The sequence below is a fragment of the Quercus robur genome, chromosome 11, assembly GCF_932294415.1.
Source record: "Quercus robur chromosome 11, dhQueRobu3.1, whole genome shotgun sequence".
Lineage (NCBI taxonomy): Eukaryota > Viridiplantae > Streptophyta > Magnoliopsida > Fagales > Fagaceae > Quercus > Quercus robur.
Window position 1 is genome coordinate 49,362,302 of NC_065544.1, and position 16,204 is coordinate 49,378,505.

At 35.1% G+C, this 16,204-nt stretch overlaps 2 protein-coding genes across 3 annotated transcripts; one reads left to right on the forward strand and one right to left on the reverse strand.

Annotated features, from left to right (window-relative positions):
• Positions 1–795: 795 nt before the first annotated feature.
• Positions 796–2,133, forward strand: LOC126707609 (uncharacterized). Its single transcript, XM_050407346.1, has one exon. The coding sequence runs from the start codon at positions 943–945 to the stop codon at positions 1,903–1,905; it is 963 nt and encodes a 320-aa protein (XP_050263303.1). The 5' UTR covers positions 796–942; the 3' UTR covers positions 1,906–2,133.
• Positions 2,134–3,012: 879 nt separating this feature from the next.
• Positions 3,013–11,002, reverse strand: LOC126707608 (uncharacterized). Of its 2 annotated transcripts, XM_050407345.1 has the most exons (9): positions 10,666–11,002; positions 7,276–7,336; positions 6,970–7,175; positions 6,400–6,859; positions 6,104–6,311; positions 5,270–5,377; positions 5,025–5,174; positions 4,866–4,935; positions 3,013–3,267 (listed from the first exon to the last, which is right to left on the reverse strand). In XM_050407345.1, exons 1-9 carry the CDS (start codon positions 10,682–10,684, stop codon positions 3,206–3,208), a joined length of 1,344 nt encoding a protein of 447 aa, XP_050263302.1. In that variant the 5' UTR covers positions 10,685–11,002; the 3' UTR covers positions 3,013–3,205. The 2 variants fall into 2 exon arrangements, with proteins under 2 accessions (XP_050263302.1, XP_050263301.1); XM_050407344.1 differs by lacking the exon at positions 7,276–7,336 and having other exon boundaries at positions 10,666–11,000.
• Positions 11,003–16,204: the final 5,202 nt, after the last annotated feature.

A 16,204-nucleotide genomic window follows, 5' to 3' on the forward strand; every position in this document is an offset into this window, starting at 1 on the left:
TCACCACCATGAACCCACATGACCCATAATAAAAACCCCACCCCCTTCCACCACGCCACCACCCCACGGCAACCCCAGAAACCCATGGCCACCACCATCTCCACGGCAAGCCCCCACCTTCACCACCACGAACCCACATATGACCCATAATAAAAACCCCACCCCCTTCCACCACCACCACTACCACGGCAACCCCCAACACCACCACCATGAACCCACCAAAAAAAAATCCATCCCAAAATCAAATCAAACCAATAGCAAATTCCAAATCCACAAGATGACCCACAAAAAAAAAATCAAGTCAAAATTTACACAAACCCAGCTACAAACCGATCTCGCCGCTGCAAACCACACCGGAAACCCAAAAATCGCCGCTGCAAATCAAAAATACCCAGAAATCGCCACCAGTTGAACGCCGATCGGACTTCCCAGTCTCACCTCCACGCCGGACCCACGACCCACGCCAGAAAAGCCCACCGTGAGAGAGAGACGTGATGAGAGAGAGAAGCCGTTGTGGTGAGAGAGAGACGTGATGAGAGAGAGAAGAGAGCCGTTGGGGAGAGGAATGAAGAGAAACAAAGGGAGAGAGAGAGTCAGAAGAAAGGAATAAAAAATTAATATACCTTATACAATTGTGCTACAGTACTATTCTATCTTTAGAATTGTACTGTAGCACAATTCTAAATAATTTTGCAATACTTCCTTATAGCATTCTCTGATGCAGTGGTTATTTGATGCATTTATGCTAAAATACCCTTAGATATGGCTTTAGCATCTTCTGATGCTAATGCTCTTACAATGTCTCTTATTAAAACCCAAAAACCTATTCTTTTTTCTATGTACAGCTACAGCCTATACCAATAAGAAAAAGAAACAAACCCCACAAGAAAAAACTAGAAGAAGAAGCAGAAGAAAAACTTACAGGTTTTATTCTTCTTCCTAATGGGTTCTCAGATCTCTAAGCAAGCGGAGAAAAGAAAGGCAATCAAAACTGAGAAGAAATGCCTGTGTGATCTCCAAGAAAGCTGTGGCCCTGAGTTTCCGGGGTGTGAATACAGGCCAAAAGATAGAAAGAACTGGATGTCTGAGCTCAACCCAGAAAAGCTTCGGCTGAATCAGATAGTATGGCCTGGAACCCATGATTCAGCTACAAACAAGATTGGCATTCCATGCATATCTCGACCTTTTGCACAATGTCAAAACTTGTCTATCTATCGTCAACTTGTGAGGGGTACAAGGGTTCTTGATGTCAGGGTTCAAGAGGATCGTCGTGTGTGTCATGGAATCCTTAAAACCTATAGTATTGATGTTGTCATCAATGATATCAAGAAGTTTTTGTCTGAGACAAAGTCAGAGATTATAATCTTGGAGATTAGGACTGAGTTTGGTCATGAAGACCCTGTTGACTTTGATAAGTACTTAGAGGATCAGCTTGGAGAGTTTCTGATTCATCAGGATGATCATGCGTTTGAAAAAACAGTGGCAGAGTTATTGCCAAAGAGAGTTATTTGTGTATGGAAGCCAAGGAAATCAGCTCACCCAAAGCCTGGGAGTCCCTTATGGAGTGGTGGGTATTTGAAGGATAATTGGATTGACACAGATTTGCCATCAACAAAGTTTGAGAGTAATTTGAAGCATTTGAGTGAGCAGCCACCAGTTTCATCAAGGAAATTCTTTTACAGGGTGGAAAACACTGCCACACCACAGGCTGATAACCCAATTGTTTGTGTTAAGCCTGTGACTAGAAGGATTCACAAGTATTCAAGGTTGTTTATCACTCAGTGTTTCTCTAGGGGTTTTGGTGATAGGTTGCAGATCTACTCCACTGATTTCATTGATGAGGATTTTGTTGATGCTTGTGTTGGGGTTACTCATTCAAGGATTGAAGGGAAAGCCCAAATTTGATACATGTTTCATAATCTCCTTGCATACTATAATTTTCTGCATCCATGAAATTTGTTAGTTTATTATCAATGGTATCTGCTATGTTATTTGTTTGTTTGTACATTTAATACTGTGTTTGTTTTTTATGTAATATATGATGTATAATGGGCTTGGTTAATTAGTTGTATATTGGGGACGAGTTGCTTTTGGTTTACATAATCTTCTGGATAAGCAAGAAGTTCTCCTTTCTGGTTTTGGTTTTCCCTTTTCACTACAATGTTGTGTGTGTTCTTGCTTCAACAAAGTCCTCCTTCCCCTTAAGCTGCATGGGAAGTACATATTTTTAAACTTCTAATTATCTGAGCATATGTACATGCATAGTGAATATTATCTGTTAGTAATATAGAAAGCTATGAAAATAGACTGCTTCTATAACTGGATCAGTAAGCAAGTTGTAAATTGGAGGGTTTTGAAATGAAAAAGATTGACAGCCTCCATGTTTATATACACAACAAGGGTTCACTTTTATTTGCCATATCTAAAAAACGTAGAAAGCCACCCCGATATTGGCAATATGTAGGCTACATTTTGCTTATTTTAGATCAAATTATGTAACGTATTTGGCCCCAAGTTACGATAAGTTTGTTACATGTTACTAGCAACGATAATTACCATCCAACCCATTAATCCTTCCATAAAATTATTTTGTACACTGGGTATACATATATCTCAAACATAAAATTTATTTTTATGTTAGGGTGTAATACACTGAGTTTACAGAATAATCTCTTCTCAAGGAACTTAAAAATTATTATAACCATTAATCATATTTTCCTTCCTAACCTTGAAGGTTCATTGCACTAGAACCTGTTGGCTTGATCCATCAAAAAGAATAACTTTTATTGACAGAGACATTTTTATCAGTTATCTAAGAACTTTGATTACCAGTTACCACAAGCAAGTTCAGCATGACAAAAGTCTTGTTCTGGATAATGATAAACCAATTATATCTCAAAGCGTGAAATGGTGTTGGTAATGATAGCTTAATATGTGCATAAAAAAACAAGTAGGTACACTAACCATTTTGTTTAGATGCAGATTACCATTAGACGGGAAAGGAAAGGAGCATGAAAAAGGATAATTTATCAATTTAAGTTATAGCTCCAAAGTCCAAACATGGCAATGGAAAAGAAGACAAACAAGTAAAGGGAAAATGAAAGAATGTACAACAAAGAATAATTGCTGCTCAACAGCCTTCAGCTTGAGATCAATCAATTTTTTCAGCAACCTCTTCAAACTGGCAAAACTCTATGGTGGCCTTTTATCTACAAAATTTATATCTCAAAACTTCCTCTAATTTTTGAAATATTGATGAGAATGCTCCTGCAAAGAACATAAACCACAACTTAATAAAATTATTCCACAAATTAGCTTGGAAAGCAAATCAGATTAGTGATGTAAGCTATGCAGATCAACGCTCAAGATTGGATAACAACAGGTAGCACATCATGTTGTCAATAATTTTAGAGAGCCCGCTAAGCTACTCTTTGAGTCACTTCAGTCTTCAATTAATGCAATCTCCCTTTTACTTGAAAGATGTAATAATTGGCAAGATTAAAAGTAAACATATTTAGGATGATGAAATTGATGGGTCATAAATATTCAAGGGATGATCTAGAACTAATTACTATTTTTGATACATTGATGGTTGGGGGTAAGAGGATTTGAACACTAGATGTCTCTATTGGTGAGGTGCCAGTTAAGTTAAAAGATTCTTGGAAGAACTAACTAATATTAGTACAAGACAAGTCACAAACTACAGAGTGAATTAGAATGAAGCAACGGTGGAGAAGTCTCATTCCATCTTGCTGAATAAAGTTATTTTATTTAACAAAAAAAAGAAAAAGAAGAAAAGACTCATGGCCAGGAGACACTAACAAATAAAAAGGAAAAAAGTATAGTAAGACACAGCTGTTGGTCTCAGGAGATGTGGTAGCATATTGTAAGGAAAAAAGGTTTTGAAGTTGCTGGTGTCCAAGAAAGACCTATAGGCAATAACTGCCTTTTCTTTTGATAGACATATAAAACTCACAGCCCATATGGGATTGAACCAATTACCTCTCTTTCTTACCCTTGTTTATGGGAGAAGGAGATGCTAATTGTTTCAAAGAACTTTGGCAAAAGACTGATAATTACCTATCAGATAGTGCTAAGAGCACAAGATTAGGGCATCAAAAGGTGAGGGCAAGACGGAAAAAGAGTGAAGGCTGTCAATGTGAGAAGGAAGCGAGAGAAGATGATTGAAGTATTGAACATAAGAAATAGTCCAAATAGAGCATGATCAACAGAAAAGATTTATATACACAAAGACATTGGTAAAACAAGAATATTTGGTGTATAGCTAGGTTGAAACTCTATTCCCAGATTTTACTTTAATTTTAATTTTAATTTGGAAGACTGTAAAAAAGGATTAGAATGCCACAAAAAGAGCTTCTTTGAGATAAAAATAAAAAGGGTAAAATGCAAGAACACTCTCAGAACTTCGGGTCAAACTCAAACCAACCCAGGCCTGATCTTCAAATTTGAAATTAGAAGCCCTGGAACTGTTGAAAAATACTCAGACTGATCATTCAGGTGTTTAAATTTTCATCTCCCGAAGCCTCTTTTTTATTAAAAGCTTCATTTTAGAATATATTTTAATACAAAATCTGTTCAAATTTATATTTAATTAAAGATTTCTACTTCATTTTTTTCCACATTAAAAAAACACACACACACGCACAACAACAACAAAATCAAAAACAAAAACAATTTGTGTACTTCTCAAAGTTCAGGGGCTTCTAAAGTCTAATTTCAAATTAGAAAATAAGAGGGGGTCAGATTGATTTTGAACCAAAGTTCAGGGGTTATTTTAAGCTTTTTGCATTTAACCCAAATTAAAATTAAAATTTAATAAATATTAACGTTGGAAAGAAAAGAACCTGGGATTGGGTTATCTCTTTGCTGTAATGATCCTTTCACCAGAAGTGTCCCCGGGATTTGCTGAAAAACCTGTTATGATGGGTAGTACAATTTCAATATAAGTTGCAAGTTCCAACTACCAAACTCAATAACCAAGCCAAGAAAGAAGGTAAGCATACCGAAATGCGAATACATAAATTATTTGAAGGATGGAGCAAACAACTTGAACCATTCAATGTCTCTTGCACATGTTGACAACTGCTAACTTCATCAAGAGGTTGTAACTCAGTCTTCAGGATTGCATCACAATGATCATTTGATGCAGTGATCTATTAAAATGAAATTGTGCAGAATGTAAGCACACAGTGATATCACATGCAAATTATATCAGATGCAAAAATAGACCAACGGTGATAAAACTTACGTCAACTGTAAATGAGGAGGTATTCAATTTACAGGCTGCCCCACTACTACGGAACAAGGATTCAACTGATTGCAATATATGAATGGCACTGAATTGGCGTTGAAGACCCTACGAAATTGAAAACAACACAGTACAAGATGTAACATCAGGGAGAAATGGGTAATACATGATAGGAGCATCTAGATATAAACTAATGCATATTATAAAACCTCATATGCCAAGATAATAATGTACGAATATATAGTACATATAATACAAGTCTGCTAATGCATAACTTGGCTTAAAGGCTTAAAGGCTTGTTACTTTTTTGTCCCTATTGCTTGGATGAGCATAAATGTAGAATTAGTACAGGCATCTTTCTTTTCCACTTACCCATAAAGTGACTAGATGATCCCTATCTTTATACTAATTGAGAAAGAAGATAAGCTGTTCTACATGTCTGAGGAGCCAATTAATGATACAGAAAATGTTTGGATTTTGGGACAACATTCTTAGGCATAAACATTAGTAGCAAACTTATATGGTGTTCAATGGAACTCCTAGGGCCAAGGGTCTTCCTCAAATTTTATTCAATGATGCAACAGGAGCTTCTCTCCCAGGTGCATTCAGTTCTTAGAAAATTCTATGTACCAAATAGAGAAAAAGGGGAGGGGGGATCTGATTTTGAAGGTGCCAGATCATCAAAAGCAGCAAAACCAAGGAATGCCTTCTAAGTAAATAGGCCATGTGATCTGGAATTCACCCCTGCAGAAATTTTACTAAATCCAGCGAAATAAATTTCTTGACACTGGGAAAATCAGGACACTATTTAGACAAAGATATAGATATCCAGACCTCAAGCATGAAAGACATGACATTCTTCTCAGCCACATGTAGTGATACTATCTTCCTCACAGGGGGGACAAAAGACCAAGCGAGCCCCCATCTACATGTTTGGCCTTGGACAAATTCTGTAGTCTTTACTATGGTGACTCCAACCTCCCAAAGCTTTGCAGTTAGGGATTTCACGTTTGATTTTCTCCCAACCATTGAAGTGTACCACCTACAAGAGAAAACTGAATTTTCAAAAGAGAGTCTACATTGACATGGGGCTAATTAATACAAACAGTTTAATCAGACAAAGATAATACCGAAAAGACTGTTTCAAAACAGCACTATCTTCAATAATACGAGTAATAAAAGCTTTTTCTCCACCTGGACAAATCATCTCCTCTGGAGTCCCACCACAGGAAGTTTTTGGATTCAGTCCTGCTTCCTCCATGGTTTCAAAAAATGGAGGATTACACATGCAAAAGTCAAACCTCTCACCATCCCTGACCACATCAAGAAGTACAGGTGGCCCATTATACCTCTTGTTTGCATCAGAATGCAGATCAAATGAAGCTGAGGGCAGAAGATGCACCTCTTCCCTAACTACACACGCACTCAACTCTATTTTGCTCTCACAAGAGACTGACTCACCATCATGTGACTTTTCCATTGAAGGACCATCTTCACAGCTTTCAACCTTTCTTATTTCAATAAGTTGTGAAATATGTGGATTATTTTTAACATTTTGCTCAGCCCACTCTAGTGCAATTTCAGTGACATCTGCAACCAAGATACAGCAAAATCAAACTACTACTAGACTCCGTATGGGACATAAAAAAAATTGTCAATACCAAAATTGATTAACAATAACTACAAAACTGAAGAGCTACCTGACCCAACAAAACTCCACCCGAGAAGAGATGCACCAAGAAGTGGGTAAATGCAGTTGGCTCCAGTTCCTATATCAAAACCCCTCACATTACCTCCACTGGTGTTAGTTTTTGGAATGATGTCCGATGCAAGAAGATCTTCAATCCAATGGATATAATTGGATCTGTTGGGCACCGTAGGGCAAAGCTGCCCATCAGGAATCCACCTAGCAAATTGAATTCACATAAATTAATCACATGAAAATTTCTACCCAACATTGAATAGACTTCACAAATAAAAATTTCATTAATGAAGGGCTCACTCACTGTGATATCAAAAAACGAGGAAACTGAAATTTATCCAAAAAAAGAGGCATCATGGAATTTCCTGAAAACAATGAATTCCACATTTGATATTTCCAAGAAAATTTCACCACTTAATGCAATTGCATAGCACATAACAATTGCCTTTCAATGTTAGTTAGCACTTAGCAGCCTACAGGTACTTCAAAACTAAGTTTAGAAGTTTTACTAACTGGGCAAAATGAGTTGAACTTTATTTTTATGGTCACCTACATAACATGTTATCATAAAGACAAAGACTTTGCATTTTGGTTACTTACAAAACATGGTCCTTAATGAAAAATTGTGATTTAGACCCCAATGACTTAAGTAGGAGATTAATAGATTAACTATGACTAAATTTCTGATTAGGTTCAAAGTTAACAACTTGTTAGATAGCACAACCACAGTAAATATCACCAAAATCTAAAAGCAATAATAAGCACAGACAGATTTGGTGATGAAGTGGAAAATCTTTGATGAACTCCTCAAAGGAAAAACCATTTTAGGGGTACCTAATCCTATAGGAAATTCACTATTGAAGAAATGGTTACAACAGTAAAGACTTACAAGACGTTTGTAACTAGACTCTCTAAGCAATCTCAGCTAACAACCTATTCGCCTTCTACCATAGTGGCCCTAGAACTCCAGAATCCTTCTACAGAACTTCCTACTCAAAAAAACACATCCAAAGTCTCTTCAGAAGGCAACAACAGTGAACTCATTGTCAAGGAGCAAACTCCACGATTTCAGGGAAAATTAATTTTGGCTCAAGGTAGTAAAATCATGGGAAAGGATTATCTGTTTTGGTTCAATGAAAGAAGGCTCTCTTGGAATTCTTTGATTCTATAGGTATAGCAGCCATTCTTCCGTCTTGAAAGTCATGAATCAAGAAATATATATAAAGGTAGATTAAAGTTTTGGCTTCAATCAGACTTCTTGTAGAGTTAGGATTCCTTATACCAGAGTCTCACTCAAATGTTGAGAATTCCATATTTGAGCAATGGTAGTGAAAATAGAGAGAACTTAGAGAAAAATCAACATAGAGATTAAAGTGGTTCAGCAGTGTTCTTACATCCATGGAAGCAAGTGGCTGAGACTTTCACTTTATGAAAAATTGAGGTTTACAATGTATTTATATTGCCCCCAAGAAACCATAACATAGTACATGAATTCCCTACTATACCGTATACCCTTACCACCTCTAAACAAAAAACCAATGTCACTTCTTCATTCAGAATATGACCCACTATCTCTAAAATGTAAGGGTCAAGGAAGAGTCTCAGGAAGCTAAGTCAAGCTATCAAAATATGAATCCCTTCATTAGAAGGAGTGAACCCAATCACTTCACACTGAAGTTCATACTCATCTACAAACCATCCTTCTTATTTATTTGTCCTTCTTGAGGATTGTGACCAACATTAAAGATCGCTCAAGTGAGTCTTGATTTCACTCAACCAAACCTTCCATTCTCCAATGTCTTCAAGCAATTCCTTACATAGACTCTTGCGTAACTTTATAATATTAAATACAACCCTTTTGACACATGACTTGTCGCTTGGAATTTGCCAACACTTAACATTCTCAGCAAACACACAGGTAGACAGATTCAGAGTGCATTTGATAATCCCACTCATATTAATAAGCTCCAGAGTTTCACACGTAGCATATGAAGTAACAAAAACATAACTAAATGCAAACTATTTTGAATAGAGGCTCTTTGTTGCTTATGGAGGTTTCCTAGCTCTGTGTTTGATTCTTGTTAGCAGCATAGTTGCTGTGTTCCTTTGTCATGACTGATAGGCAGCTTGATGTGGAAAAAATGTTGCAAATAGTTTGGGCAATGATAAGTTTTCTCATTTAAAATTAAAAAAAGCACTTTAAGGCATATTGAATTTCTACAATTACGTTTGTTTCAAAGTCACAAAGAGAGAATAAGTGAAATGCAGAAACAGGGTAACCTCTTAAAAAAGAAAAATAAAAATTTTATATGCCTTATAAAAACACAACCAAAGAAAAAATACACAGAAACACAAACACAGTTCTCTCAAAGAAAAAGACAAACTTTCCAATAAATTTGAGCACCCTAAAAGCATGTGTTTCTGGGTTTGTCTTTAACAAAGATTTTTACTCACAAATGGAAATTTATAAGTAAAAAGTAACGGATGATTCCATTGCTCAAGTTCCATTCATTGATGGTGTCAAGCCTAGTTAGCCCCATTAATCAAAACTGGATTTACAGTAAGTTACTGGATAGAGTCCATTGAAGCCATCAAGAGAATCTCAATTCCTATTAGTCCTACTCAGGACAAGTTGATGTGGATAAAAGGTCCTAGAGGCTGCTTCTCTATAAAGTCTGCATACAAAGGGAATCAAGATCAGGCTACTAATGCAGCTAATCCTGTGAATTGGCAACCCCTCTGGAAGCTCATAATCCAAGAAAGGGTGAAGATGCTGTTATGGAAAATTGGTTTTGAGCTGCTATAAACTAAAGATAACCTGGAACAACGATTGGGGATCACTAACTCTACATGTGTGCTATGCAATGAAGCCAAGGAAACCCCTGTTCATTTATTCTTCCACTGCACTGTGGCCAAAGACATTTGGTTTGGCTGCAACTGAGGTCTGAAATCTGATATGCTAAACTTGAACACTTGTGCTGATATTGTAAAGGTAATCCTAGATCCTCCTAGACAGTCTACTGGTGCAAGCCACAACGATGCAGCCAACCCTGTGCATTCTACGTATACACAAAATGGCCCTCACATTGGAATCTTTATGGAACCTATGAAATCAGGTGCTTCATAATAGATCATCATTGTGGACAGTGATGCAAAACTGTGCATGAATGCAGGGTCCGAAAGCAGCAGCTGGAACATTACAACTATTCTGTCTAATGTTCTTGAGTTTAGGAAGTTTTTTTTTTTTTTTTAGTTGCTCCTTCAAATGGGTTAACAGAGATGTAAATGGTGTCACTCATGCAATGCCTAAGGTTTTGTGTCTCTCAAAACCTGTTTGGGATGCTGGGTGTTTGTTCATTGTTTTGTTAATCAAATTTCTGAGTTATTAACAAAAAGTGTGTGTGTGTGTGTGTGTGTGTATTTCCAATTCTCACATAAAAAAAAATCCAGAAACACAAACTCAATTCTCTCAAACAAAAACACAAACTTTCAATGAAATTTGAGCACCCAAAAGCATATAAAATTAAAAATTAAAAAAAAAATTAAAAAATTTTTCAATTCTAACATAAAAACACGACCAAAGAAAGAACACCCAGAAACATAAACCCAATTCTCTCAAAGAAAAACACAAACTTTCAACGAAATATGAGCACCCAAATGCATATAAAGTAGAAAGGAGCAAGTGAAATAGTACCAATTGAGTGCATGGTCATGGAGGAGGAGGACACGTGTGAGCTCACGTGTGGCGTTGAAGTCGGTCCAATCGATTCTGGGTCGACCACCGTCGTGGGAGTAGAAGACGAAGGGCTCGAAGGAAGGGTACAGAGAAGCCAAGAGAGCAAAGTCGGGTCGGGTTTCGGAGTACTTGTTTCTTGGATGGATCGTGGGTCGCTCCGACTCAGGCCTTCTCCTCTTCTTCTTGCTCGGCATTTTTGCTAGCTTAGGTGCTGTATTGGATTCGAAGTTTCGAACCTTTTCTTCCGGGTTTTGAACTCTGAACATAAACAACAGCTCTAACGTTTGTATCAGGATTTCAACTTACATTAATCGATACTAAAATGTTGGGCCCAAACCCAATTCATCAACAATGAATGACATAATTTAATAATATTAATTGGGCCCAAACCCAATTCATCAATGCTTTACCACGATATTAATGCATTGCTCCATATCTAGTTCCAACTTTGCTGCATTTAGAGCAACCGCATCAGTTTAGTTTTTTTTTTTTTTTTTTTTTTTTTTTTTTTTTTTTTTTTTTTTGAAACAAACACAAGGAAGAGGGAAAAGAAAGCAACCGCATCAGTGGTTGCAAAAGTTTACAAAATACAAAAAGTGCTTAGTTTTACACATTTTAATCAAAAAATCACTCACATCAGTGCTTGCATAAGTTTGTATAAATGCAAAAATGCTACAGTAATCATGCATATATACATGGTTATTATAGCTTTGCATTTCATATTTTACTATTTTTTTCTCTCTCCACCTCACTCTTTCTTTTTCTCTCTAGTTTGACTCTCACCTCACACTCTCTTTTCCTCCACCTATCTCCGCTACTCTCTTGAGTCTCGCCACAACCGTGCCACCACCAATCACCTCACTTGCTGCTGTTCATGCTGATCACTGCAACTCTCGCCAATTACCGTTGCTATCTTTTTTCTTTGTTTGATGGTTTTGGGATTTTGATCAATGGGTTTTGATGGTTTTGATCAATGGTTTTGATGATTTTGATTAGTGGGTTTTGATGATTTTGATTAGTGGTTTTGGGATTTTGATGGGTGGGTTGATGATGGAGGTTGGGTTGATGATCGCCACTGCTCTCTCTCTTTTTTTTTTTTTTTTTTTTTATCGTTGATGGTGGCTGGGTATTGAGTCAAGAATGAATATTTTATTGAATAAATGTGTAGAATAAACAAAATGATGTAGGTGTTTTGTAAAAGTAAGTGTGTAAAATAAATAAAAACAGCATGTTTTTTTTGCAAAATGGACAAAATTTTTGCATCTGCTGATGCAATGCGGATGCTCTTAACTTAAGGAAAAGAGGCTTAATTCACAACTTCTCATGCATAAAATGCTTGGGAGTCTAGAGAGTAAATGATTCAACTTACAAGTTTAGCATTATATTGTCACTATTTCAAAAATAATAATAATAATAATAATAAAGTAAAGTTCACAAAATTGTTTTTGAAGGGAAAGCAACTTTCATTCTTTGCTGAAATAGAATAGAATCCAAGTACTATCATAGCTGGTGGAGGACAGAGGAGAGTGTTCAATCCAAATAATATCATGAGCCTCAGCCCACAGAGTTGGCACAAAGTTTGACAACAGTAACAGACTTCAACCTAAGACTACTGATGATGAGACATTGAATATCCCGCACTAACTACATGGTTCACCCAAGGCAGATGAGTGAGGGAAACATTATTACCCTCACCAAATTTTAGTTCATTATAAATGGAAATCTGGAACATTTCTTTATATCCAACCACAAATATTTTTCATGTCTTTTCAAGTAAAAGAAGTGTTTTTGCTTTTCAAATTGGCCCTCTGGACCACGTTTGCAATCACTTGTGGTGTCTCCTCCAGGCTCCAGCCAAGCTTGGTTGGAGTCCACCTGTTTTGTTAACCTTGACAATACCTTGTCCTCTTACCAAATATCCATTGCCACTAGCCAAATATCCATTTCTTCTGCATAACTTTAAAGAAGTTGAAAAACAACAAACAAACAATACTCATACTAATAGCCTTTTCCTTTTATTTTTGGTCAAGCTAAAAGAAATTAGTGATTAATGAAATTCATATGTAACTATTTGAAACATTAACATGGTTCAAATTTACTTGGAAAGATTTTGGATTAATGGATTCCAGTAATATGACAAACATTTTTCCTTTTCCTTTTTATATTTTTAGATGAAAATATATGATTGGTCTCGAACGTTAGGGTCGAGGTTTCATTTTAGTATGTAAAATTTTTGAAAAATTCTTTTTCAACCCTTCAAAAATGGTAAACATACCAAGTTAATCCTTCCACAGGGGCGTAGCCAGGAATTCGTACTTGGGGGGCCAAGTTGCAATATTGATAGAAAAATCATAATTCATAAATCTATAAATATAAAATTATCAACTTTGATATATTATCATACTCTTAAATATTAATGGAAGTACAAAAGGCAGTCTATTTTACCATACACATACAAAAATTTGCATACTATTATTTTAAGCACCATCAACCCATCATTATCCATAATATTGAAAATTTTCATATTTTTTAATGAATTATTCAGCTCCTAATTTCAAATTTTAAAAAAAAATGATGATATGGAAAGAGATATAATATATTATCATATAGCAATACAACAAATTGAACAACTTAATAAACAAAGCATATTCATAAAACTAAATGACCATTATCATATATATAAAAAGCATAAATCTAAATGCCCATATGATGTTGAAGAAACAAACAAACCTGAAATACTGAGACACAAGAAGAAGCTGGAACTGAAAGCAATTATGGGATATTTTGAGAGTGTGGATTATTGTCTATTGGATATTTGGATTGACAACAAATCATTTGGACAGAGTTAACTAGTATTTTATTTGAGGACTTTGAGTTATCTATTGGACTAAGAGCACCCACACTAGATGTGGGATATGTGCCAAATGCTAAATATTTGTCACATATCCCACACCAAACCCAATTTTAGCCCATTTAGTAGATGTGGGATATTGTTTTTTTTTTTTGCAACATTGAACAGTACCGTGGCAAATTTGCCATGGTACGGAAGATATGTGGTATATTATTTGTTGTTTGTTTATTGTGTTGATGAGTAGTAAATATTATTTTAATGTGTAGTAAATATTATTTTAATGTATAGAATTAAATTATAAAACATCTGATAAATAGGATGTTGTAAAATGATATGGTAAAATAATAAAGTAGGCATTTGATGTGGTAAAATGACATAATTTTTGGAACATCTGCTACGGATGCGTAGAGATCCTAGAAAGATTTGGGGGGGAGGGGGGGGGCGGTCATTATTTTCCAGGGAGCCATAGCCTTTTACTTATTTTTTGCTATCAAACTCATAGCCTAACAGTAGAAGAAATCAAATTTTGGGGGGGGGGGGGGGGGCCACCAGGGAGCCATAGCCTTTTACTTATTTTTTGCTATCAAACTCATAGCCTAACAGTAAAAGAAATCAAATTTTGGGGGGGGGGGGGGGGGGGGGGTGGCCATAACATTGTCATTATGATTTATGACCAAGCATGCCATTACCTAACTTAGTTAAATTTTATCACATAAGCAAAAAATTATAATAACAACATTACAGAAAAGACAAATTTGATACGTTTACAATTTTTATAAGACTAAGAAAGAACTTTTCTTCCCTCAAAAAAAGAAAAAGAAAAAGAAAGAACTTTTCAAATTTTAGACACTGAAATAGAGCTGGACCCAAAATTTAAGAACAACACGTATATATATATATATATATATATATATATATATTTTTTTTTTTTTCCTTTAGAATCAAACAAAATCATTTTAGTTTGAAGTGCCATCATTTTAGATTCCGAAGGAATAATTATTCCTTTTCTTGGTTTGGTATACAGTTCTTGTCTAATCATTTTTTATTATTATTATTTTTCATAAAAAAGAAGAAGGAATAATTAGACAAGAACTGTATACCAAGTTTCGAGACTAAGCAATAAGAATTTTCTTTTGGTTTTGAAAAAAAAAAAAAAAACTGAAACCTTAAATTAGAAGAAAAGGACGGTTAGAAAACAAGAGAGGAAACAATTATGCTGAGATTTTTTTTTTTTTTTCTTTGAGACACCATGATAAGTGTTACTATTATTGATTTAATATAATTAAGTATGCTGAGCTGTTGATGGACAATATTTGTATGGCCCATAAGAAAATTTCGAGTGAAGTTTATAAACTAATCTTAATGATTAGTTCTTTCACTCCACTGGTGTAAAAAGAACTCCAAATTATGAAATTGCTGATTTTTTTTTTTTTAATGATTAATAAAGATTAGATATAGCAAACACTAGAAGACAATTTATATCATAAAGTTGGTCATTTCACCGCCGATTGAGAATAATAAGAGTTGACAGAATTCTATAAAAAAGAAAAAAAAGAGATACATACATATATATATAAATATATATATATATATATATTTATAATTATTTCATGGAGACACAATGGCAACGAAGCATCATTTTCTTTGTCTATTGTAAGCTATCAAAATGAATTACAAAACTCACTTATAAAAAATTTGAATTAGAAAAAGGGAGTCAACACTAACTACCAATGATTCATTTTTTTTTGGGTTGAGAAAAACTACCAATGATTCTATTTATGAGACTTATCTAACTTGGTGACATGTCATAGTAGATCATATATTATAAAACCAAACATTATTTTGTGGAGCATACAAATTTCATATGTGGCCCATTCTTTTCTTGCCCAAAAAAAAAAAAAAAAAAAAATCCATGGCATCCAAACCAAGTAGTTCTAATGTGGAGCCAAACAACTACACCAAGATAAATGATTCCATAATTCGATTACCATACTCATCTCTTGGAAGAAATTGCAAAACATGAGAGAATTAAAAGTGATTTCATAACTTGTTTCCTCCTCAATGTTTGGCTAATGATTAAAAAAAACAATTATATTGTTTTGAAGAAGAAAATTCAAGTTAAGCAACAATTGCCAAAGGCCCTATAGGCTATTATTGAATTAACATCTCTTCATGCACAAAATACTTGAAATATAAAGAGAAAAAAAGCTCAAATTATAGAGTTAACATCGTATTTTAGTTATCTTTAAAAAAATTTAGACTATCTTTCATCCTACAAGTGGGATAGTTGGAACTATAGTTATTAAAGGTGTTGATATTATTGTCCAATAACAGATAACTTTGCCTTTTGAATTCAATTTTTTTGCTTAAACAATAAATATCCATTTTCTTCTTATCTATTCCCACCATGTAGATTGACAACAACAAAATTTGAACCAATAAAATTCACAAGAAGAACCAAATTGAAAGAAATGTATTGGCTTTATCCTTTTCTTTCTGATTGAAACTCTCACCTGGCTCATCCAATGGCCATAGAAGTAACTAGAAGAATTCATGTTCTAGACAACTCGACCAGTCAAATTTCTCGTTGAATTTTTGATGCATCACTTGGGAAAAAATTCATGGACCGACCGTTTTCTTAATCTT